This window comes from Marmota flaviventris, chromosome 11 (assembly GCF_047511675.1).
Source record: "Marmota flaviventris isolate mMarFla1 chromosome 11, mMarFla1.hap1, whole genome shotgun sequence".
Classification (NCBI taxonomy): domain Eukaryota; kingdom Metazoa; phylum Chordata; class Mammalia; order Rodentia; family Sciuridae; genus Marmota; species Marmota flaviventris.
This window is the reverse complement of record NC_092508.1, coordinates 1,383,552-1,408,134: the sequence shown is the minus strand read 5'-3', so window position 1 is coordinate 1,408,134 and position 24,583 is coordinate 1,383,552. Positions and strand designations below refer to the sequence as shown.

The following is a 24,583-nucleotide window of genomic DNA, read 5'->3' as shown; positions in this document are numbered from 1 at the left end:
TGGGATGGCAGCATTTTTTCTTATTGTCTGAGATCATCATACACATAAGTGCAGCTGCAAACAGCAGTCCTTCCACTTCTCAGAGGCCTGACAGACACGGCAACCAGGGGAGCCAGGGGTTGGGTCTGGGCCACGCCTTCATATTCTTGGAACCCTGTAGAATTAAAAAGAATGTTAAGTTGGTTGAGATATTTGAAAGCCACATATCAGAATGCACTTTCTAACTTTGCTTGAAGACCAGGTGACTAGCATCACAGAGCTTGGAACACAGCACACACCGAAGCCTTGGGGCTTGTTATATGTGAACACTTCACAAATTCTAATGCTGACCAGCAAAGAGACCTTGAGAAAAATGGAAGGAGATTGTAGGTCAAAAGAAAACGGATCGAACAAGTGTGGACAAGAACCAGCCAGAGCTGTGCAGGACAACAGCCACCAAGCAGGCAGCCAGCTTGAACCTGACCTTTCTTGACTGAAACAGGAAGGAAATGAGTGTCTCAGTGCACTACACACTTCCAGAACAGCACAGCCACATGGACTGGCCAGGCTGCCCTGTCCCCCGAGGAGTGCAGATGCATGGACATGAAGGTGGACAGAATGAAACCCATGAACTGTCTATGTTCACCCACAGGCTACCTGGAGGACTCCATCTACTCTACAGAGATGACGCAGAGGCAAAGTGTACACCAGATCACACAGTGGGACAGGACAGGAGACCGTGCCAGACCAGTGGTCAGCAGATGCCTGGAGAAGCACTGGACACCACCCAAGAAGACTGTGGAGGCACCGCACACACACACCCACACAGTCTCTGGTAAGGTAAAGTCCCAGTTCAGAAGTAATGAAGGTGGAAACGTAGACTGCACAAGCACACCAGCAGAAATCCACAGGTGTGCAGACAGATGCGTGGGATCACAGCCAGCGGCCAGGGAGGGAAGGTGTGGTGGGGTCGGAGTGAGGGCTCCTCTCATTGACCACTTGTGCTTGCCTCCGTTCCTTCAAACAGAAACTGTTTTAAAATTTGAAAGGCAATCAACACCCATAAATCAAAGGCATTTCTGTACATCAGTGACAAATCCTCTGAGAGGGAAATAGGGAAAGCCACCCCATTTACAATAGCCTCAAAAAAATAAAATACTTGGGAATCAACTTAACGAAAGAGGTGAAAGATCTATACAATGAAAACTACAGAACCCTAAAGAAAGAAATCAAAGGAGACCTTAGAAGATGGAAAGATTTACCTTGCTCATGGATAGGCAGAGTTAATATTAACAAAGTGACCACACTTCCAAAAGCACTATACAGATTTAATGCAATTCAGATCAAAATCCCAATGGCATTCCTCATAGAAATAGAAAAAGCAGTCATGAAATTCATCTGGAAAAATAAGAGACCCAGAATAGCTAAAGCAATCCTTAGCAGGAAGAGTAAGCAGGTGGTATCGCTACATAAGACCTTAAACTATACTACAGAGCAATAGTAACAAAAACAGCATGGTATTGGCACCAAAACAGACTGGTAGACTAAGGGTACAGAATAGAGGACACAGAGACTAACCCACAAAATTACAATTATCTTATATTAGACAAAGGCGCCAAAAACATGCATTGGGGAAAAGATAGCCTCTTCAACAAATGGTGCTGGGAAAACTGGAAATCCATATGCAACAAAATGAAATTAAACCCATATCTCTCACCATGCACAAAACTCAACTCAAAGTGGATCAAGGACCTAGGAATTAAACCAAAGACTCTGCATCTAATAGAAGAAAAAGTAGGCCCTAATCTCCATCATGTGGGATTAAGCCCCAACTTCCTTAATAAGACCCTTATTCTTATAGCGTAAGAATTAAAACCGATAATCAATAAATGGGATGGACTCAAACTAAAAAGTTTCTTCTCACAAAAGAAACCGTCTGTGAGGTGAATAGAGAACCTACATCTTGGGAGCAAATTTTTACCCCTCATACATCAGATAGAGCACTAATCTCTAAGGTGTATAGAGAATTCAAAAAGCTAAACACAAAAAAACAAATAACCCAATCAATAAATGGGCCAAGGACGTGGACAGACACTTCTCAGAAGAGGATATTAAATCGATCAACAAATATATGAAAAAATGTTCATGATCTCTAGCAATTAGAGAAATGCAAATCAAAACTAACTCTAAGATACCATCTCACTCCAGTCAGAATGGCAGTTATTGTGAATACAAATAACAATAAGTGTTGGTGAGGATGTGGGGGGAAAGGTGCACTCGTACATTGCTGGTGGGACTGCGAATTGGTGCAGCCAATATGGAAAGCAGGATGGAGATTCCTTGGAAAACATGGAATGGAACCACCATTTGACCCAGATATCCCTCTCCTCAGTCTATACACAAAGGACTTAAAAACAGCATACTACAGGGACACCCACAAAATTACAATTATCTTATATTAGATATAATGTTTATAGCAGCACAATTCACAATAGCTAAACTGTGGAACCAACATAGATGCTCTTCAGTAGAAGAATGTATTAAAAATGTGGCATATATACACAATGGAATATTACTCAGCAATAAAAGAGATGGCATTTGCAGGTGATGGATGCAGTTGGAGAAGATAATGCTAAGTGAAGTTAGCCAATCCCAAAAAAACAAATGGCAAATGTTTTCTCTGATAGAAGGAGGCTGACTCATAGTGGGGTAGGGACGGGAAGCATGGGAGGAATAGACCAACTCTAGATAGGGCAGAGGGGTGAGAGGGGTGGGAGGGGAAGGGAGGGGCAGGGGGTAAGCAATGATGATGGAAAATGATGGACATCATTATCCAAAGTACATGTATGAAGACATGAATTGGTGTCAATATACTTTGTATACAGAGATATGAAAAATTGTGTTCTACATGTGTAATAAGAATTGTGATGCATTCACTGTCACGTATTTTTTAAAAAAGCAATTAAAACAATAAAAATAAATTAGAAAAATAAAATTTGAAGGCAAAAGAAAATATACACTTGTTTGCAAAAATAACAAGAGAAGGGAACTTAGAGGTAAACTAGTCTAACTTCTGAACCTGTCTAGAAGGTGACAAGGGCCTGCCTGTGCAGGAACAGTCACAGTCAGGGCAGAGCTGGCTGGCCGGCCTCCCAGGGCAGGGTTCCCACCTCACCGCCCTCACACCATGGCCAGGATGGAGCAGGAGGGGGAGGGCTGTGGGTCAGGAGGTCACATTAGCCCAGCCCAGGGCAGCAGCTCTTACGAGGGGCCCTGGACATGAGGTCCCTAGGAGTTGTCCCTGCTGCATCCCTCAAGGGAGTCCCTGATGATTCAGTCTTCCTTCCGCCCCACTGGGAGGAGATGGTGATGACACACAGATTGGCCACAGCCCTGCAGCTTGGGGGCCCAGGGAGTTGGAGTCCAGGCACTGCAGAGGCCCAGAGCCTCACTAATTGGCCATTGGAGGCCCAAGTACCAGCCCTGCCAGGTACACAGTGACCCCAAGTGAAGGTGCCTTAACACGCTGCCCAGCTGGCAGGACAGGAGAGGAGGCGGACGTGGGGCCCCTGCGCTTCACAAAGCCTAGGAGCCTGCTACACACACCGCCTGGGCCCAGAGCCTCACTGGACCTACTACTGCCTGCCGCCTCACTCACTGCTCAGGAGGTCACAGCTGAGCCGCAGAGGACAAGGGGACTGGGCATCCGCCGCCCTGTCTCCAGCACAGACCTGGCTCAGGAGCACAGGGACCCTGGAAGCACAGCTGCTGGCTGTATGACCATGGGTCAGTCCTAACCCTCACCTGGACAGGTAAGGTCAACACACCACCTGCTCAGGACTGCCAGGACCAGAAGCTGACCATGAGTGAGCAGGCAGCAGGGCTGTGTATGCAGTAAGCACTCAGGCCTTGCCCCAGCAGAGAGGCAGAGACCACTCCCCTGCCCGCACCCTGCCCTGCACCCTGCCCCGCACCCTGCCCTGCACCCTGGTGGCTGGGCAGGGCCTGTGAGCCTTGGCCTGAGCACCCGCTGGCTGCCCCTTGCTAAGCACAGGCTCCGAGTCTGCAGGCTGGGGCTGCGGCTCTTGCATTTCCACCAGCTCCCAGGGGCCAGGGACGCTGCTGGCTCAGGACCACGCTGTGCACAGTAGGCCAGGGACAGTGGGGAGGACAGGCCATCCTATCACACCCAGTCAGTCTTCCAGCTCCCCAGCAGATGGGCACCCTCCCTACCCCGTGGCCAGATGCTCATTCCACTGGGCCCAGGGATGGCCCTGCATCCTCACCAACCTGGACAGCTCTGCTCTGTCCCTCTTCCCACGTGAGTCAATGACCTTGGCCTTGGGGTGGGCATTCCAAGTATCTTCAGCTCATCACAAGGTCAAGCTGTGCAGTCAGGTGGGCACCACCAAGGGGGTGTTCAAGAATTCTCTGGTACAGTGTGCAGCACGGCACTGACACGTCTCTGTACTCCACAAAATACGTGACCACGTCCCGTAACCTGCTCAATCTCACTGCCTCCTCTGTCCTCTCTGCCTGCTGTCCCAGCGCAGGGCCATGCCGACCCTCAGAAACGGAAACCTCTCAGCACTGCCCTGGCGGGAGTTTGTGCTGGAGGGCTTTAGAGGAGGGGTGGAGATTCAAGCTCTGCTCTTTGCTGTCTTCCTGGCCCTCTATGTGCTGACCGTCCTGGGCAATGTCACCATGATCGTGGTCATCACCCTGGATGCCCGCCTGCACTCCCCCATGTACTTCTTCCTCAAGAACCTGTCCTTCCTGGACCTCTGCTACTCCTCCGTCATCGCCCCCAATGCCCTGGCCAACTTCCTCTCCTCCAAGGCCATCAGCTTTAGGGGATGTGCCACCCAGCTGTTCTTCTTCTCCTTACTGGCTACCACTGAGACTTTCCTCTTGGCTGTGATGGCCTATGACCGCTTCTTGGCCATCTGCAGCCCCCTGCAGTACCCTGCGACCATGTGCTCCAAGACATGCTCTCGCCTGGTGCTGGGCACCTACTGTGGAGGCTGCCTCAACTCCATCATAGAGACCAGCCTCACCTTCCAGCTGCCCTTCTGCAGCTCCAACCGCATCGACCACTTCTTCTGTGACGTCCCCCCGCTGCTCCAGCTGGCCTGTGCCAACACGGCTCTCAATGAGCTTCTCCTGTTTGGCCTCTGTGGTTTCATCATTGTGAGCACTACACTAGCGGTCCTGGTCTCCTATGGCTACATCGCAGTGACCATCCTCAGGATGCGCTCAGGATCTGGGCGGCACAAGCTCTTCTCCACCTGTGGCTCCCACCTGACAGCCGTGTCCTTATTTTATGGAACACTATTTGTGATGTATGCCCAGCCAGGAGCTGTGGAGTCCATGGAGCAGGGCAAGGTGGTCTCCGTCTTCTATACCCTGGTCATCCCGATGCTCAACCCCCTCATCTACAGCCTGCGGAACAAGGACGTGAAGGACGCTCTGCAGAGGCTGGGACAGAGGCACATTGCCATGTGAAGAAAATTCTGGTGAGTGTCCATGGAGCTGGACTGAAGGGCTCTATGGAGATATCTGATCTTCCAACTGCTCCCTACTTCAAAATGCACTTGAAGGTGTTGGGGCATATGTTCACCAAGGTCCTTTGAGCATTTCATGGACCAGATGTTTATCACGTGTGAGATGCACGGATGGAGAAGGCTGGTCTACATGCAGAACTCTGACCCCAAGAAGACTAGGTGGGCACCATGCAGAACTCTGGGGAGGACTGACAGCCTGACCACAAGAAGCCTGGGTGGGCACCTAGCAGGGCCTTGCCTTCTGCCTCCTCCTTTGCATCTCTGGGTCATTTCCCAGGCTTTAGTTGGTCAGAGGATAGATAGATATTGTGCATCCTGATTAAAGTCGTCAGACAAAAATGTGTATCTCACTAACCCAGCTTTCACCCAGACGCAGAGCCTGGCTGGCTGGTGGCCTCCCGTGATGTGAGTGAAGGGTCTGCCTGCCCGCTCCCTCAGCCCATCTTCCACACCAGTGCCAAGGAGCTACTAAAAATAATAACTGTTTAAAGATCAACAACCAAGCCATCCCGCAGAGCGAGTCTGGCATCAGGTGGAGCAGGTTTGGCTGTGAGTGGCCCAGTCTGACAAAGAGAGCCTGTGTGCGAAGGAGCTGCAGGGGGTCTGAGCATCGGGGTGGCTTCTCTTGGGGCAGAGCTTGCCCAGGCTCCTGGGCATCACACCCTGGGCACAGACAGCATGGCCCTGGGACCTGGTAGCCCCTTCCTAGCCTCAGGATGGACCTGGGAGAAAGTAAAAAGCTGCACTGTGTGTGTGTGACCATAACTGTATACATCATATACACGCAGTGTGTGTGCACATGGATGCAGAGCAGGACTTATCCCTTCTGGTATATGCACATATGTCTGTACATGCACAATAAAAACACTAATTCCAAGGGAAAATACACAAGTTTCATCTACAACTCAGCAAGTTCAACATTTGCAGGTCAAGAGACGGTACGGCTCACTCCACCTGCCTGTCCTCGCCCTCCGGGTTAGCCTTATCCTGACTAACCACATTTTCAGGATCTGGGTGGCACAAGCTCCTCTCCATGGAAAGTTCTGTGAAGACAAAAGTACTTTGTCTTCACAGAACTTTCCATGGAGAGGTATGCACGATTTGTCTTCTGTTTGACCACTACTGCTCGCCCATGTCCAGCTGCCTGTAACGGAGCCCTTGGCTGTCCACCGTACATGATTCCATTACAGATGTTCCTCAGTTGCAATGGGATTACACCCCGTAAGCCCAAGGTAGGTTGGAAACATCATAGGCTGCACTGCATCCAATACTTGTCACCTACAGGTCACAGTTCGGCCTGGCCTACCTAAGCATGCTCAGAAGGCTCACATCAGTTTTGGGATGGGAAAAATCATCTCACAGGAGCCTCTCTGATACCAGTGTTGAGTGTCACCTAAATCCTTCAACATGTCCAGGAAAGGAAAGCAGAGCAGTGAAAGGGTAACTCACAGCATCAGAGAATCAGGAACCGTTAAGTCAAACCACTGTAAGTCAGGAACCACCTGCATACAGTACTGACATGGTCATTCACTCATCCTCCTACTGACCATGGACATTTTGGTTGTTACTAATTACTGGCCCTTAAAATAATTCTGTGTTCTTTTAAACATCTTTTCCTGTGAATGAAATGAAATCCTGCGGGCATTCTTAAACATGAAATTGTTCACCCAAATAGTTTTCCAAACATGATGCCAATTTCTGCTCACATTGACCAAAGCAAACACGATTTCCATTGCTGTGTATCATCAGGAGCAGGTGTGCGCTTCAGGAGCAGGTGTGTTCCGTTTCACAAGCTTCCCCATTCGGGGGTTAGTGATCACATGTCCCTGCCATTTTCATTGTCATTTCTTGAGTGGCTCACGAGCTCACCCACCTTTGCACAGAACAGACATCTGGATATTCTTTGGGGGGAAGTATATCTGTTTTGCCCATTTTTCCACTGTTTTCTTTTTCATATTGATTGTAGAAATTCTTCACCTCTCCCATCCTTATGAACCCCTTGTTGGTTATTTGATTTGAAAATACTTCTCCCACTTGGTAGTATTCACATCCACATAGTTGTTTTTCTTTTTTTAAGTCAGTCAACATCATTCTCTAAACTTATTACCAGGTAACTGTGTTGGTCACCTCCTTCATGGTTGTGTGGCATTTAATACTTGCCTGTGCTACGTCCCCAAAGATACTCTTCTCTGATATCTTGTTATTTTTAGATCTCTTTGCTGAGTCTTTCATCCGGTGTCCACATGCACACAAAATTGGTGATGGCTTTTGTGCTTCAGGGGTAAACTGTGTGTTGCACATGGGTACTCACAGGTTCCCACTGGCCTGACCATGGCCACCTTGAGTCGACCCTGCCAGGAGCCCTGTGCTGGCTGCTTCCTGAGGCCACTTCCCGGCACAGACAAAAGCCGCCCAGGTGTGGGGCTCAAGGGCGGGGATGCGCCCAATGTCCTTGATACTGCCTCCAGGTAACCCTGTGTTCTGCAGGACGAAGTCACCTTGGTCCTGGATTGCTACGCAAGCCGCTCCTTCTTACCCAAACTGCAGGGACCTGATGGCCTTGCTGCTTCCCAGGACCACACATTATCACAAGTCCAGGAAGCTGCATGGCAGCCAGCCTTCCATCTTGGGCCCCGTGGCCAGTGCTCAGGCCCTGGGTGCAGGTTTTCTTTTTGTAACTTGTTTTTAGATGTGCATGACAGCAGGGTGTACTGAGATATGACACATACATGGGGAGTGACCCATTACAGTCCTGAGCCCATTCTTATGGCTGAACAGGATTTTGTGGAGTTACACTGGTCATGTGTTCACGTATGAGCACAGGAAGGTTATGTCCCATTCACTGACCTAAGAAACACTTCTTAAAGCACCTTTTCTCTGGAGTTGTGCTTGGTCACCAAGTCATTAACCAGGTGCCCCTGTGGGCATGCTTGCTTCTAGAGACTGTATTCTGTTCTATTGGGCTATTTCAAAATACATCATGGAATCTTAAAGGTAAAATGTTATAATAAAAACTCTTTAATATCTATGGTGTGTAAACTATTAGAAAATAAAGTGTAGATACTCTTGAAAGATGTAGCAGGGACCGAGGAGAGACCCAGCGTGTCTCTGGCTGACAGCATCCCACATGGCAAAGCTCCTGATGACGTGGCACAGCCAAACCAGCCAAGGCCTTTCCAACCTTAAGGTGAGGATAGGAGCCACCTCACACTTCTCTGGAACAGTTTTAAATGCACAGTGGGAGGGCACGCCCTGCCCGGCTGGAGCAGTGCCATGCTGCAGCACATGGGTCTGGGTGTGAATGGACTTAGTTAGAGGCCCTGGCATCTGGCTGGTCTGCTTCTCGGTCCCTCTGCCCACCTTGGCCTTCCACCAGGTGCTCATCAGACCCTGGCAGAGGGCTTTTAAGCCTCTGCCTTAGGCTTGAGGGGCTGCTGAGACCCAACCCAGAGCAGTTTGCCACTCTGGTGCTCTCAGGGACATCCTGGACCTTCTCTTGCCACATAGGCCAGTGCGTCCCTTGTCACGACCCTGCAGTCGTCCCAGAGCCCCCTTCATAGCCTACGGGGTGCACCATATCATTTTACCCTCTGCCCTTCTCCAGCACAGTCCCAGGGTCAGTTCCAGGACAGTCCTCAATGCCCTCTTCTCATGTGCTTCAACTGTGGCCACGCTTGCCAAATCCCTTCCCTTCTCACAGTGAAGGCAGCTGTGTGTGTGCATGGGCACAAGAGAATGCACGTTGGTGCATACTGACCTCAAGTCAGAGACCACATCTCAGTTCTCTCTAGTCTAGTGCACAGCCCCTTGTGGCTACTGAACACGGGCTGACCTGAGCTGAACCCCCAGCAGCTGCACTTTCTTCTCCTCCTCCTCTCCTCTCCCCACTCCCCCACCCCGCAGACCTGCTCATCATCCTCACCCTTCCCTCTAGCTCAGGCAGGTCTGTGGGCTGCTCACCTCGCACTCACTCCCAGGAGCATTTCTTACAATACTCCAGACTTCACACCTCTGCTCGTGCTACTCTTCACCCCTCTGCAACCTGCTCTCTGCGTCTGCCACTGCTCACTGTCCAGACCTAATGGGCATGTCCCATTCCTTGTCAAGGAAGACCTCTGAGTGGACCCGGGTACCATCTGTCAATTGCTCTTTGGTGGCTGTCTTCCACTGGTGTCTGTTTGGGACATTCATCAAGCTTTGTGCTTTCTAAACACTCTGGTCATTCCTGCATGACCAGACATCTTTGCTGGGCACTCTTCTCTGTGCTGGCTAACTACTGGCACCCCTCAGGGGCTGGTCTTGCCCCTCACATCCTGCAGTCTGCTTTCCCTCCCTTGGTGACCTCCAAGGTCACTCTCCATGACATCCCCCCACCCATCGAGCTCCCCTCCACAGCACACATACACTAGGTGTGCACTCCGTGTTTTCACAGGATGCCCAGGCCCTGCTGCCCTCACCAGGACAGGAAATGCTGAGCCAAAGAGAGCTCTTTTGTGCCCTTTATCAATGAACGCCCTGCTGCTAGGGCAATCATTATTCTGATGATCTCTAAGAACAAAAATGACTTTTGTCTGCTTAGAGAGTCCCAAAAATCAGTTCATGTGAGGTGTATTCTTCGTAGACTTACCTGATGCAACAGATGCCCTGGGCCGTCCTCGCTGCTGCCCAGGACGGCTGTCCTCGCTGCCGCCTGCGACGGCAGTTCCCTCTTTTCCACTGCTGTTCAGTATTCGATTGCTCAAATCATACATCCCTTCTGTGGCTGGTGGACAGTAGAGCTATTCTAACTTGGGGACATCATGAGCACACTGTTAGGAACAATCTCCTGTGTGTCTTTGATGGTACAAGGAATTGTTTCTATTGCAAATATGCCAAGTAAACTGGAAACTGTTGTGTCATTGAGACACACAGCTTCAGCAGGCCATGCCAGGTGAGATGGCCTTGGGAAAGCTCTAAGAATCTACCAAAAAAAAATCCCTTAGAAAAATAAATCAACCTCAATCCCAGGATACAGAGTCAGCACACACAGCCAATTCCACCTCCACACCAGCAAGGGGTGACTGCAGTTTGGACTTCCCTGTCATATGCAATATGCCAAGTAAACAAAATATGTTAGAATAAACTTGACAAAATGCTAAAGTACATTAACAAAAAAGTATAGAATATCAATGAAAAATTAAAAAGCCTAAATGAAGGGAGCTAAAGTGTTTGTGAACTGAAATATTCTACATTGCTAAGATACTCATTTGTTCCAATTTGGTCTCTAGATCCATTGCAATCCCCATCAAAATCCAAGAGACATTGATGACCTAATTCTGAAATTTATATGGAAAGAAAAACCACTAAAATAATTATATTAGCTATCTATTTCCACATCAGCTCAAAAGTCTAGAATCATATATATATATATTAGATCCAGGTGTGCCTGAGGCTCCTCGGATTTGGTTCCTTAGGTACAATTTACAAGTATAGTCTTTCTTGATCTATAGACCTGCGAGACTAGGGAAGCTGTCAGATCCCCGTGACCATCATAACGATGGGGGATGTCAGACAGGCATGGATAACTCTTTTTTTTTTTGAGAGAGAGAGAGAGAGAGAGAGGTTTTTAAATATTTTTTAATTTTCGTGGACACAACATCTTTATTTTTTATTTTTATGTGGTGCCGAGGATCGAACCCAGCACCCCGCGCATGCCAGGTGAGCGCGCTACCGCTTGAGCCACATCCCCAGCCCCGAGCCCCAGTCTTTACTCAACAAACAGCGCTTCATCTATGCTGCTCACGAGAAGAGAGCACCCAGTCCAGGCCACCTCCAGGAGGGTGTTAAACACAACGTGAATACCAGGAGGCAGCGGTCTCTGGGGCCACCGTGGAAGCTGCCTACCTACCACGCTAGTCACAGACTGGAAGAAAATATTTGCAGATTATATATGTGATAAAGGATTACATTAGATTATACACAAACATAATTTTAAGTAAGAAAACAACCAACCAAACACAAATGAGTAAAAAGTGGTTAATTTTTACTTCATCAAAGAAGACATACAGATGGCAAACCATCACATGGCAATACGCTCAACACTAGTAACTAGGAAATACACCCCAAAACCACGATGGCTCCTTAGCACGCTCACCAGCATGGCTGAGACAGAAGGCGGCAACTGGGGCTGTCACAGACTGCTGGAGAGAATGTGGAGACCTCTGGGAAACAGCTTGGCAGTCTATTAAAAAGCTAAATGTACACCTGCCACATTCCACCCAACATGGTGACCTCCAGCTCTAGCCATTTTCCTGAAAATGACGACTTAATTCTTTTTGTGACTGAAGAATACTCCATTGTGTATGTACACATACATTTTCTTTATCCTTTCATCAGTTGACAGATACTTAGGATACTGTAAATTGTGCCTTAGAAGACACGGGTGTGCATTTACCTTTGTGACATGCTGGCCTTAGCTTCTGCAGGTGTAACGGGGAGGCAGGGTCAACTGCGTCACACGTGGTAATGCTACTGCGCCCTTTCTGAGGAGCCTGCACTCTGGCGGCCTCGGTGGCTGTATTTGCATTCCCACTGCAGTACCTAAGGGGTCCTCTCCCCTGTGTCCTTGCCAGCAGGCACTGTTGTTTGTGCCCTTGAAGACAGTCAAGGTGACTGAGGGGGAACAGACCCTCAGTGTGGTTCTAATTTGCATAGTCCCAAGAGCTAAAGATGTTGAATGAATTTGTATGAAATTACTGCCCATTGTACTTCGTTTGAGAGGTGTCTGCTCAGTTCACTTGCCTGATTTTGACTGGGGTTTTTCTTTCTTTCTTTTTGGTATTAAGTTGGCATTCTTTCTTTCTTTTTACATTACAGACACTAATTCTCTGCCACGGTTTCTGTATTCGGTGTCCCCCAAATGCTCACCTGCAAGGATGTTCAGATATTAAGTGACTGGGTTATGGAGGCACTAAAGGATTGACTGGACGGTAACTATAGGCAGGTCAGGTTGGAGCTGAGCTCTCTCTGCTTCATGGTGCCATGTCCTGAGCTACTTCCCCTCCATGCCCTCCACCATGATGTTCCGCCCCACCTGGGCCCAGAACCATGAAGCCAACTGACCACAGATTGAAACTCTGAAACCATGAACCAAAATGAACTTTTCCTCTGCTGTTCTTCTTGGGGTATTTGGGTCACAGCAATGAAGAGCTGCGGAAGCGCTGCTGTCAGAAGAGTGGCTGTCCCCGTTCTTCCGGCTGCCTCTCCACTGTTTCCTTTGCTGTGCCGAAGCTTCTAACTTGATATGATCCCATCTGTCAATCCTTGCTCTTGTCTGAGCTACTGGAGTCCTTACTCAGGGCCTTGAAGTGTCTCCTGTTTTCTTTGGACACTGCCCTTCTTGAGGGCCGGCCTTGGGGAGCCGTCTCACCACTGCCTGCTTATGTGCAAAGTGAGCACATACCCACTGGGCAATGTCCTGAGGATGACATGACAGAATGCAGATGTGGGGCTCACATGGGCTTCAGTGAATGGCACCTTTTAGGATTTATGATCCTTGGCAAGATGTTAAATAAATAAAAAACAAAACTGTTCCAAATGCTATTTTCATTCCAGGTCTGCTGGTTTTCCGCCTCAGCAAGAGTTCTAACAGGTTCTTCCAACGTTTACTTAACTGCACTGGGCACAGTTGGGGACAGAGGTGAGCCTTCCAAGTGACAGTATAAATTAAGTTCAGCAAAATAATTTTTGAAGTTGAAGCAGCCAAAAACAAAAAAGAAAAAACAAGCCACCACCAGGGGACAAAGGGAGAAAGCACCACCCCACCGCCACCTTGCCCGAGGCGGCCTCTATCTGCAGACCACGACCACTTCCACATCCTGACACTCGAATCCAGGGGGCCGGGGCTGGCAGACTCCCAGTTGAGCAGAGACTCTCAGATGCAGGGAGGTTCCAGCTGAAAGGAGGCCCACCTGCAGCACAGTCTGCCACAGGCTGCCCCCAGCAAACTCCCTTCCCAGGTCCAGGAACAGAGGCCACCCACAGCTCTGGAGGCCAGTCCCCCTTCAAAGCACATGCTAATTAATGGCCCTTGACCTTGAAGGCCATACCTGCCTTCTTTGCTTTAGCTGCAAACAAGGAAGCAAAGAAAACGGTACAAGATCGCAGCTTGGGGCTGACTGCATGTCTGGGATGGACAACTGCTGCTCAGGAGCACAGCCCATCCCAGGTGGCCAGCCACCCACCCACCCCGTCCTCCCTCTCAACAGCACACCCTCTCCTGAGGCTCCTCTTCACTCTCCCAAGTGCTTCCTTCCAGGTGAAATGGGGGCCACCTGCTCCCCAGCCCCTACCCACCCACGGTGTGTCCTGGGTTTTCACAGCTCTTCCCACAGGCCTTAAGCACAGTCCTTCCTGAAACACGTTCACATACACACGGAGCTGAACACACAAGTCTGTGATCACAGCTGGAGGTTCTGGGGGGCTGCAAAGGTGGAGACCTGCGGGGCTTTGTGTACGCGTATGCCCCACGTACACTCACCTAAGAGCACACATCTCTGCACACAATGTGTCCTGTGTGCACAAACCCACAGATGAATACGCCAAGCAACACAACTCTCTACCCTGCTTCCCACCCAAGGACCAGGTGGACACCTCAGCTCACTGGCTGGCTGTGGGAGCCCACGGGTGGCCACGGCATCAATCCCTCAGCTACTCACTTGGTTTTTTCCACGCTTGTTGGGTGGTATTGAAAGGTCAGCAGGCACATGGCCCTTTCCTGTTTACCACCCTTACGCTCTCTCTTTAGAAAAGACTAGGGGTACATGTTGTCCCAAGTGTGGAAGTGGCTGCTGTTGGTGAACTACTGTGCACGGCTGCTGGGTTCACATAGCTTGCATGTCCCTAGGGCCAGGGATCCTGGCTGATTTTCCATCTGGATTACCTGACCACTGCCACTGGGGGCACTGAGATCTCCTACGACTATTACCAGCAGTAATTTCACCTCGATCAGCTGGGTGGTGGCAGGGGCACATATGACTGTTACACCTCCCGCCACCCCTGTCCCACCAAGGCAGGTGGTGTTCATCCCTCGCTGGCCTGGCGCATGTCATTCTGAGCGCCTTCAAACACTTACTGGCCATTTGGCTTGGCTCCTCCATGAACTTTTTTAAGTACTCTGTGCCCATTATTTTTTACCGTATTGCTTCGTTCATGCCTTTGCAAGCATCTCAACATCTGACAAACATCAACGCTTCGGCTCTAGACACGTGACCTTGTTTCAGGAACTCCTTCCAAATCCACCCCTCATTTCCCTCATGGCCTCTTCGGAGAGGGCAGCTCTTAATAAGGGCAGGGGGTCTGCCACCTTTGTCCTCCAGAATTCTGAGTGACCTGGGCGAGCAGAGAGGTTTTTCAACAAGGTTGAGAAATCAGAGTGGAAAGCCGAGCGGAAGGCCAGAGTCCCTGCAGTGCCCAAATGTGCACACAGCAGCAGCGCACATCCGCGGGACTCTGACTCCACGGAAGCCGTTTCACCCACATTAACTCAGAGCCCCTTGCCCACCCCACAGGGAACACGTCACTGCTGCCCTCACTTCACAGCCCGAGGCAGACGCATCAGACCACCTCGGACAGCTGGGCTTTGCCGCAGGCATCAAGCTCCAGGAACCATCAGCTACTGTGCTGCTCCCTGACCAGGCAGCACATCAGATGGGTTGCATGAAGTGCCTTGTCCCCCTGTGGGTGTCCCCAGGCAGGTCAGGTGTCTGGGGCAGTCTTACTTGGCTGGACCTTTTCTGCTCAGGTAAGGCTGACCATCACACCCCTGGGATCTGAGTTAGGGGCTCAAGCAGAACTCTCAAGCCAAGTGTGGCTTGAGGACAAATGGAAACTCGGGCCCCATGGCCCTTGCTACGCACGGACTGGCTGCACTCTTTGTGTTGCTGGTGCTCTGGGTCCGGAGGGGCACAGCATGGGGCTGACGCTCAGCACTTCTCTAGGTTGGCATTTTCTTCTCTCCATAAGGACCTAGGACTTGGTCATTTTCCAAGCCTCTTGCATATTGATATACTGTTATTTCTATCTACTCAACAGATACTTGCTGAGCACCTTCTGTGCTAGAGGCTCCCCCTGATGCTGGGGACAAAGAAATCAAGCTATTTCTTAAACACAGATACCTATATATAAGTCAAGTGACTGCTCTTGAACACTCAGGGTGACAGCCATCTGAAGCACTCACACCCCTCAGAAATTACCCAGCAGTCACTAAAATCATAATTATGAGCAGCACTTTGTGACTCACCAGGGAGGGTAACCATGATTCACAGAATCCACCGGGCACCTAGGAAAGCTCGAGCTGCTGGAGGCCTGCAAGTGCAGACACAGAACTAGATCCTGAAAAGATACACAGCATTCTGGTCTCACAGTGCCTGAACCTGTCTCCTGAGAAGGGTGTGGCAGAAGCACACAGAGGGTTCAGTCTCCTTCACTCTAGGCTGAGACCTGAATCCTGAGCAAAGGACCAGTCCAGCTCCTGAGTGCCCAGCTTTGGCCTCATGAGAAACAAAGGGACTTTTATCTAAGCACATTTTTCACAGTACTTTCTCACCTTGACTCTAAGCAGTATCAAGGCAGGAAGAGTTCTACCATCAATAATGTCTTTTTTCTAAAACCTGCTTGTTCTGAAGTACCACTGGCACCAAGAGCTCAGAGATTTGTCTCTGGTCCCCAGTGGAGAAGATGGGCATTTCCACCTGACTCTGAAGAGGCAGAAGCCTGAGGACAGGGCAAGGAGGTGCTTCCTCCAGAAGGCCTTGCCGGTGACCCTGCCTGGACCACCCAATTACCTCCCCAGGCCCAAGGCTCCAGAGCCCAGCTGTATAACCCTCATGGCTGGCATCGAGTCACTAGAGAAGGCTGTTTCATTGAGGTTCTCACTTCTATCAGAACTGTAACAAGAACCTTCAGAACATTTAACTTTAGTAGAAAATATTCTTCAACTAAATCATCGCTGGCAGTGTGTGGGTCACCCACTGCTCCCTGCCCTGCAGGAAAAGGTCCTTCCATCAGAGTGGCTGGGAGCCACCACCCTGCACAGCTCAAGCTTGGCTGCTGCTGACTGGCTGGGCCTTCCCCATGTAGTCCCCATGGGACAGAGCCCTGGGTCATAAGCCTCAGGTCTGTGACAGAAGCCACTTGGATGAGGAAGCTGGAGGAAGAGACCAGACCAACGGGGGTGGCAGCAGTAAGGCCCTGCCCACTCAAGGAAATGCAGGGTCAGGAGTGCTGCAGCAGGACACCTACAGGTGACCAGCAGGCACCACACCAGAGGCACACCAGCCACCAAAAAGCAGCACATAGCGTCTGATCCTCCTTGCATGCTGATACACAGTGCACGCGCCCAATCCATACACTCAGACGGCAACATCCACCCAGACATGCAAGAATCACAACTGCCCTGCGTGTGATGGTGTATTTTTAATAAGTGTGAGGACAAAGGCCATTCCACAGGAGATGATGAAGTGTCCAGGGGGTTAAGACAGTCCCCCACCCTCGGTTGGCCAGGTCCTGACTTCTAGTGATCTCCACGAGGTCTCTAAACCATCTGACACGGCCCTCTGTGCAGATTGGTGTGCTGTGCATGGCCATGTGTGCAGCTGGACCGGACTCACTGGACATCATCGTCATCAAAGAGATCTTCAAAATCTATGTAAACAGAACCCCACATTAATGGGCACATAGGGAAAGCATCCCAGAAACCCACTTCAAAGTTAATTACAGGTAGTTGAAGACACAGACAGCAAATGATGTGGCAGAGGCCTTTCCCCACGACAGATGCTCAGCTTTAGCTAACAGGGCTCACAATTCAAGGGGACAGTGTGGTTTCTACATGCTTTTAACCTGCTCTTACGCAGGAAGACACAGGTGTTGCACACTGACAGCCACCTCACAGCTGCACTGACACCTGTGCTAAGGGTGACATGAGGAGGGGCTGCAGAAAGGTGGCAGAAGGACTGCGCCACTGAGAATGGCCTTAGGGGGCCTGGAAGAGGTGAGTTCAAGACACAACAAAGCCCCATTCCTGCCAGAAGCAGCTGGATAAACACACAAGGCACTGGCCGGGTGACCACAGCCAGGGCCAATTTGTCCTTCCGCTTTCCTCTGTGCACCTTCCAAGTTCTGGACCTCATGCCAGCATCCCCTTCACCATGGGAAAAGAAAGAACTAAGCCCCCTCCTGTGGGCCCTGGCCTGAGGACGTGGTCAGACAGAGCACTGGGGCAGGCCCCGCACTGGCCTTTTTGGGAAAGGGCAGCTCCTCTGGCCACAGAGGGAGTACTCGCTGCCCACTGACCTTTCTGTTTGGTGCTATTGCTCTAGACACTTCCTTCCCTCTCCCCAGAGCATCCCTCTGCTCCACATCTTCACAAGGAGACACCTTCCAGGGCAATCCCACCCAGCCCTCAGGGTGCAGTTCTGCCGTGCCTGCCACCTCCTCTAACTCCTCTACTGCACTATGAAACAAGCCAGGGAAGAGAGCAAGTCACACTCATCGTGAGGACCCACTGCCCAGCAGACAATGGATCCCAAAGTCCACCCAGCTGACGAGCCAAAGGGTTGTGGGAGAAACCTCAACTGAAGCCAGAGGCTCCTCGTGGACAACAACAGCCACCACCCAAGACAGGCAGCGCCTGCAGGAGGACTCTGACATGCTCCTGAGCCCAGAAGCAGGTGCACAGGAATCCACTGTCTTTGGAAATCCTTCTCACTGGAATCCAAGGGCTATCTTTGGAAATCTCAACACTGACCATTGAACACAGTCAATCATCTCTAATTTAAGAGGCCAGCAAAGGACAAAAGGGACTTTTGAAGATCATTGAACTGTGAATTAATGGTGCCAGCACTAGGAATGAGACGGCCTTGCCTGGTGAGAATCCCAGGAAGCTCTGGAAGGCGTCCACCCTTCCGCACCTTGTGTTCCCTTGGACAGAATTTAGAGAAAGGCTATTGAGGCTCTCAAAGCTCAGCTCCAAGGTTATGGGATGTCTGATATCAGTGGGTGGCAGCCAGGTCCCCTGGAAAGACTGCACCTTATTTAGCAGCAAGGTTCCTCCTCCTGGACAGTGAGCCAAACTAGCATGGACTCAGGGATTATTTGTAAAGGCAGACACCAAGGTGGCAAGATCACACCCCAGCTGCTACTAGCGAGTAACAAAAGTTCTTTGTAGGGACAAAAATCATGTGATTACAGCGGGACAGAAAAAGGAGAGAAATCTCACTTACCCTTCTGAGCAGGAAATGTATGTTGTGTTTCCTCTGTTTGAACCCTTGGTAAGGGCCCAAATAACCTGTATGGACAAAGCCTTTAGAAACCAGAGGAATAAGAGAAACATGCCCTCTAGCACACTTGAAGGTTCATGAGAGGTCAGCTTTCAGTGTGTTTGGTAAAACTTCCTGGGTAGCTAGCATGAAAAGTTCTGAAACAAGATGAAGTGTGTTCTCGTCCCGACTCAAAGACTGGGAAGGGCTGAAGCCAGAGTGTGGCTGCTCCTTGCAAAGACAGCCAAGGGCAGACAAGTATGGGAAAGGAAGAAGGGAGGGAAAATCAGGAGAGTACAGCCACCCGAGAGAACCTGTCCAGGGTGACAGGCCAGCCACAACTGGCTGTTAGCATGTGCTAACATTCATGCCACGTACTCATCTCAGGCCCTGGCATGTGAGACAGGAAGCAATTTCATGCTTCTCTAGATGTGGCCGACAGCCAGTGTGATCATTTCTGCACTGTACTCTGAGAACGGCAGTGTCTTGGCTTCACTCTTCCATGATCCTAATTATTCAGGTCACAAGATCGTCCCACTGTATTAACTTACAGGAAAAACTTTTAAATAAAACCAGGCATGCAGAATCCCAGCACCCTTACCATTAAAGAAGTCTGCATGGACTGCTTTCTCATTGGCTGCCAAGTCCATCAGGAGTCCAGTGCTGCCTCCTGCCTGGGGAGTGAAAGGTAAGTTATGTGAGCTCTTTCCCCAAAACAGCTTTGAGTTGTCATAGCATCCCATACCTCCAGGAAACAGGAACAGGGTGAGGGGTGACAGGCAAGTACTCAGGGTGGAGTTAAGAATTTTAGTTGCAAATAAAGAATGTGTGTGAAGGGGGAATTCAAGGAGCAGTTTTTAAAATTCTACATTCCTTAATTTTTCCCTTTCTTTCAAAAAGAGAATTCCCATTGCCCTGAGTGCCACTACTCATCTGTGGACCTCAAGTTCAGCCTCCAGTCCCCTCCTGGACACTGCACAGAGACCACAAGCATGTGCAACCCCAGTCTGGCAACTATTCTGGACCCCTCCCTTTTGAGAATGCAACCATTTCCCTTGGAAGCTGACCTGCCCTGGCCCTTGTGTGCCCTCAGAGCCTCCCACAGCTGAAGCTCCTCCTGGTGGCAAAATCAGGTCACTGCCACCGCTGGGCAATAGAATGCACTCAGGATTCTGCCCGTTGCTTAGTCGCCTGGGAAGGATCAGTGCAGGGTCCTCTGATGGTAGCTGTCTGGATGGCTGGCCACAGGAGCCTGTTCCTGCTCTGGTCCCTACACCCTCGAAGGTGTGTGCTCAACTCTCAAGTGCCAAACGCCTCCGTGCTCCGTTTCAGGCTGCTGCCAAGGTTCCAAGACTCCCCCCTTCTCAGCCAGCCTCCCCATCCCAACGCTACAGGAAGCCACGCAGACACCACCACGTAAATCCCACCGGCCTTATTCAGACCTTCTTCAAGTTTCCTTTCTAATTCCATTTTCCTACCCTCCCACTCCAAACCCAACTCCGAACTCTGCTAAGTGACCAGCCGCCTAGCAAATCGGAGCCTGAGGCCTCCCGCAGGGGCCTTAAAACCTGACAGGAGCTGGGTTCGGGGGCCCGGGAGTGGGATGCGCAGGACCCGCCCGCTCCGTGCCGCTCCACCATCTGGCCCTGCGTTCTCTCCTCCCTCCGGTACCCACCCCGCGGGCCCCTGCCAGGCAGGAGCTGCGCACCCCGGCCAGGCTCGTCCCCAAGACGCGCGGGCGTCGCCAGGCGGGGAACCAGCTCCCGCCTTCCGGCAACCGCCCCTACGCTAGGCCAGAACGCCGACGCTCCCACCTCACCTCGTCCAGGTCCACGTAGGGACCGGCGCCCTCGGGGAACATCTCGTCCACCGCCGGCTTCATCTCGGGCCGTCGCGCTCTGCCCACTTCCGGCTCGCCGCGCCTACTTCCGGCGCTCCCACCCGGCAGGTCCAGACGCTGGAGGACCGCGACTCGGTGGTGCCCGCCGCGGGCCCCGGTCAGCCGGGGTTTGCTTCGTGCCGCGCCATCGGGAGCTGGGCTGGTCTCGCCGACCTGCGTGCCCGGGGAGGGCGCCGGGAGCCGGAGGCTGCGTCGCAGCCGACGGGTGGAGGGAGCGGGGAGCTCTTGGACGTCGAAGCCCGAGGTGGAGCGGGCCGTGCACGGCAGCTCTTCCCGGAGAAGGATGCGGACGCCAGGCTCGGGGACGCGCGGCGACGTTCACAGCCGCCGCGCGCCACCCGCGTCCGCGTTCTGGGGCTGCCCGCGGAGGCGGGACCTCGCGGCGACCGGAGGACATCCCCGAGTCCTCGGAATACCGCACAGGGCCGCCCCGAGCCCCCTCCGGAGCGCGTCCCCGGTGGGAAGCGGACTCCTGCGAGCGCCGCGCCGTGGGCGAAGGCACAAACGGAACGGGCCTGTCCCCTGGGCGCAGTGCCACCCAGGAGGCACGTTCCCCCGCGGTCAGCGAGGGCCAGCCTCGAGGACATCGTGTTACTGAAATAAGCCGGTCACCTAAAGACACGGTGTCCCGTTGGAGGCGCCGGGAACGTGCCTGGTGACACTTGAGTCTGGTGAAGGTGGAAATTTCATGTTGTATTGGTTTGCCACAATTTGTGACGGAGAAAAGGGGGTAGGGAAGGAAAGGAGGAAGGGGAAAGGAGGGAGAGACCAGAGCCGAGAGGGAGCAGGAGGCGCCTGGCCTCGACTTGGTCCGCTGCCCAGAGTGCAGCCGCCTCCTCGTCTGAGGCCCGGCTCTGCACGTCTGTAAAGCCCAGTTTTAGCAAAGAGCCCTGCTAAGCCAGCGCAGCCAGATGTGAGCACCCCGACATCTGATGGGGTTCCTCCGCCCTCACACCCGTGGGTATCTGAGCTCCCTGGCCTCCTTCCCCAAGTCCTGTTTAGCAAGACGCACTGTGCCACCTTCAGTCACTTTCCGCCCATCATCCAGCCTGCTCCTTGCTGTCCACCCCCACTGCTGCTGCCCTTGGAGTTGAACGCAGTCTTTCTCATTGGGAGGCCCCACAGGCCTTTGCCTTTGCCCCTGTCTTGGTAGTCCTGAATGGAGTCTCTTACCCGCCTTTAGTGTCCTTGAATCATCTTTTCCTTAACTTTCAGCAGTAGGTGGACATGGAGGTTGGGAGGGGCTGTGGAGGCCAAGGGACAGAGCAGAGATGTGAGGGTATTGTGGCCTGGACAGGGGCCAGCCTGGCCTGAGTGGACAGGGACTGGATTCAGGGCAGAGGAGCCTCAGATGCCAGGTTAGAGTGTGTCCCCTGAGGCACTGAGGGGCTGCCACTGGCTGGCTTTCTTCCCTGACTGGGTGTGAGCCTCAGGGTCCTCTTGGCTTGCACACCTTGCACAGATGGGTCTCACTGCACTGGGGCTGGACCTGAGGCACTCCTGCGCTGCCTGTCCACCCTCCCACTCCCACAGGACTGCCCAGGGCCACAGACCCCTCCCTCCTCAGCCTCGGAGCCTGAACCTGGGCCCTGACTCCCCTCACAGATGGGCTCACGTGTCCTCATTCCCTGCTGCCCTCAAGAGTGTGCTCTGTGTGAAGTGTGGACACCTGCCCTGGGCTGACTGCTGCCCAACTCCGTGTCCCCTGCTGGGGCTGGAACCAGCTCCTCTGACCAGCTGAATGGCTTTAACGATTCAGGCCGAGCCTCTGTTCCTGCCTCAGTTTCCTCACCGGCAATCTGAGGGTTATGGAGAGAACTGGAGGAGGGGGTGACACAGTGGCGACTCCCGTGGATGAAAGTGTGCAGACATTTATTAAAGCAGAGTCCCCAGGGATCAGAGCCAGCCAGGTTAGCTGGGGAGACAATAGAGCGGAGGCACTGTGTGCAGCTGTGGGGTGGGTCAGAGTGTGTCCCTGGCCTGTGGCACCCCATGGCCTGTGCTGCCTCTTCAGTGGGAGGTTTACTGGTGTGAAGCCACCAGACCCCCACCCCACCATGGCTATGGGTCACCCCCAGGCAAGGGCAGTGCAGTCAGGCAGGCGTCAGTCCTCCTGGTCGGGGACGTGGAAGCCCAGGGTGCTCCCCAGGGGGAAGTGGGCAAAGAAGGTGCGGGCCAGGTCCTCCAGCTGTGGGTAGGCACCCAGGCTCTGCAGGTACTGCACGTAGTTCCAGAAGTCAGAGGTGGAGAAGGGCCAGTAGGGCAGGGCCGGAGGTTCAGCATAGGGGTCTGAGAGACAGGAGGCCACCTCAGGGGCTGCCCACTGCCTGGAGACCCCTCTGGGGCAGGTAGACAGCCCAGCAGCACCTTCAGTGGTGGGGCCTTCTGGCCTGGAGCAGGGCCCAGGCTGCCCCTGATCATCCTAGGAACAGGGGCCAGTGTCCCTGCATCTTAAGGGTGCCAGGTCTAGGGACAGAGGAAGAGTCAGAGAAAGGGGAGGGATGAGGACCTGAGATGGAGGAGGAGGAGGGGGGAGGGGAGGGGAGGCCACCCTCACTCTGGGAGGTGCTGAACTGGGAGGAGCTGGCTGGTAGGATTGTAGGGGCTTGGGCAGTGTCCTGGGAGGGATTCAGAGGAGAGCAGAGCTTCCTGGTCCTAGAGTTTGGGCAAAGACACCCAGATAATACCTAACTGAGTTTGAACTTGAGGGAGGGCCCGGACCAATCCCAGGCCTGAGGGTGGGAATTTCGGGGCTTCATTGGCCAGGTGTGTTCCCAGGCTGCTGGGCAGGGCCTGCTGGCAGTGACCCACCTCCTCTCAGCTGAGCCAGGCTTCCCATCATGTCTGTCTGGTAAAGAAGCCCTGGCCCCAGCAACCACTGCTTCCACCCCCACCCCCAGTTATTGATGTAAATGAAGAAAGAGCCAGGAAGAGCTTACCTGCCCCCTCCTGCACTGGCTTGGCCCCTGCAAAGGGAAGGGGAGGCCATCAGCCAAGCATCCCAGACCTGACCCACACTGCTGAGTGGACTACAGTATGGAGGGGAGAGCACCGGAGGTCAGAGGTCTGTCCCAGAGTGGCCCCTCACCTGCAAGAGGCCCCAGCAGGAGGCAGAGGGCCAGCCCCAGCATCCAGCAGGCCTCCATCATCCCCAGTTGCAGCCAGTCGACTCCTTAGGTCCACCTGCAGGAGTCCAGAGGGCGAGAGCGCTGTGCACCAGAGCCAGGCTTTCTGTCACCCCTGGGAAGCTAGAGTCTGCCCAGTGACTCCGACTTCAGTGGTTTCGAGCCATCATTCTCCCATGAAGCCCCCACCTGGTTGGCTTCATTGATTCTGATTACCTAAGAGTCTGCCTTCCTTGCCCTCGGATACAGTCCCAGGTCCCCAGAGGCTTTACCTTTCCTCTGTCTGCTCAGCCCAGCTGTGCAGCCTGGATGTGTCGCTGCCAGCTCAAAACCTCCTCTTTATACAGGGGCTGGGGACCAGGAAGGAAATGTCACCTGCCTGAACTGTCAAACTGAATATCTCATTCCCAGCCAGAGGACTGTGGGCTTTTGTAGCCCTGCGGGCAGCAGAGTCACGGGATCAACTGGTGAGACTTGGATCCAAGATCAAATTGAGAGAAAAGCATCCTTGTGCAGTCTGTTTCTACAGCATTCAGGACTGAGAATCAACCTTGGCACTTGGAACAAACCCACAAGAGAGCGGGCGTCTGCCACTGGACCCATGGAAGCTTCCTGTCCTGGGGTAATGTGGGTGAGCCCAGAGCTGCCCCAGCAGTCCAGCTGGCAGGAGTCACAGAATGACTGTTGAGCAAAGTCACAGGCAGAAAGTGTGGGGCTGAG

At 52.4% G+C, this 24,583-nt stretch overlaps 3 protein-coding genes across 4 annotated transcripts; 1 reads left to right on the top strand and 2 right to left on the bottom strand.

The window, feature by feature from the left end:
- On the bottom strand, window positions 1–21,018 carry Cops9 (COP9 signalosome subunit 9). Of its 2 annotated transcripts, none has more exons than XM_071619492.1 (3): window positions 20,658–21,018; window positions 19,440–19,512; window positions 1–154 (listed from the first exon to the last, which is right to left on the bottom strand). In XM_071619492.1, the coding sequence occupies exons 1-3, from the start codon at window positions 20,718–20,720 to the stop codon at window positions 21–23; spliced, it is 270 nt and encodes an 89-aa protein (XP_071475593.1). In that variant the 5' UTR covers window positions 20,721–21,018; the 3' UTR covers window positions 1–20. The 2 variants fall into 2 exon arrangements, with proteins under 2 accessions (XP_071475593.1, XP_027807544.1); XM_027951743.3 differs by lacking the exon at window positions 1–154 and adding an exon at window positions 16,979–17,225 and having other exon boundaries at window positions 20,658–20,794.
- LOC114105291 (olfactory receptor 9S13) lies at window positions 4,537–5,484 on the top strand. The gene has a single exon (XM_034637192.2). The coding sequence runs from the start codon at window positions 4,537–4,539 to the stop codon at window positions 5,482–5,484; it is 948 nt and encodes a 315-aa protein (XP_034493083.2).
- Window positions 21,019–22,760: 1,742 nt separating the features above from the next.
- On the bottom strand, window positions 22,761–23,884 carry Otos (otospiralin). Its single transcript, XM_027951669.2, has 3 exons — window positions 23,827–23,884; window positions 23,678–23,704; window positions 22,761–23,027 (listed from the first exon to the last, which is right to left on the bottom strand). Exons 1-3 carry the CDS (start codon window positions 23,882–23,884, stop codon window positions 22,843–22,845), a joined length of 270 nt encoding a protein of 89 aa, XP_027807470.2. The 3' UTR covers window positions 22,761–22,842.
- Window positions 23,885–24,583: the final 699 nt, after the last annotated feature.

Excerpts from the sequence above, each read along its gene's own strand:
- LOC114105291 (XM_034637192.2), top strand. The coding sequence starts at position 4,537 with ATGCCGACCCTCAGAAACGGAAACCTCTCAGCACTGCCCTGGCGGGAG.
- Cops9 (XM_071619492.1), bottom strand. The coding sequence starts at position 20,720 with ATGAAGCCGGCGGTGGACGAGATGTTCCCCGAGGGCGCCGGTCCCTAC. Across the intron at positions 19,513-20,657 it reads CCTACGTGGACCTGGACGAG|GCAGGAGGCAGCACTGGACT; the intron begins GTGAGGTGGGAG and ends TTCACTCCCCAG. Across the intron at positions 155-19,439 it reads CCATGCAGACTTCTTTAATG|GGTTCCAAGAATATGAAGGC; the intron begins GTAAGGGTGCTG and ends TTAATTCTACAG.
- Otos (XM_027951669.2), bottom strand. The coding sequence starts at position 23,884 with ATGGAGGCCTGCTGGATGCTGGGGCTGGCCCTCTGCCTCCTGCTGGGG. Across the intron at positions 23,705-23,826 it reads CCTGCTGGGGCCTCTTGCAG|GGGCCAAGCCAGTGCAGGAG; the intron begins GTGAGGGGCCAC and ends TTCCCTTTGCAG. Across the intron at positions 23,028-23,677 it reads GCCAGTGCAGGAGGGGGCAG|ACCCCTATGCTGAACCTCCG; the intron begins GTAAGCTCTTCC and ends CCTGTCTCTCAG.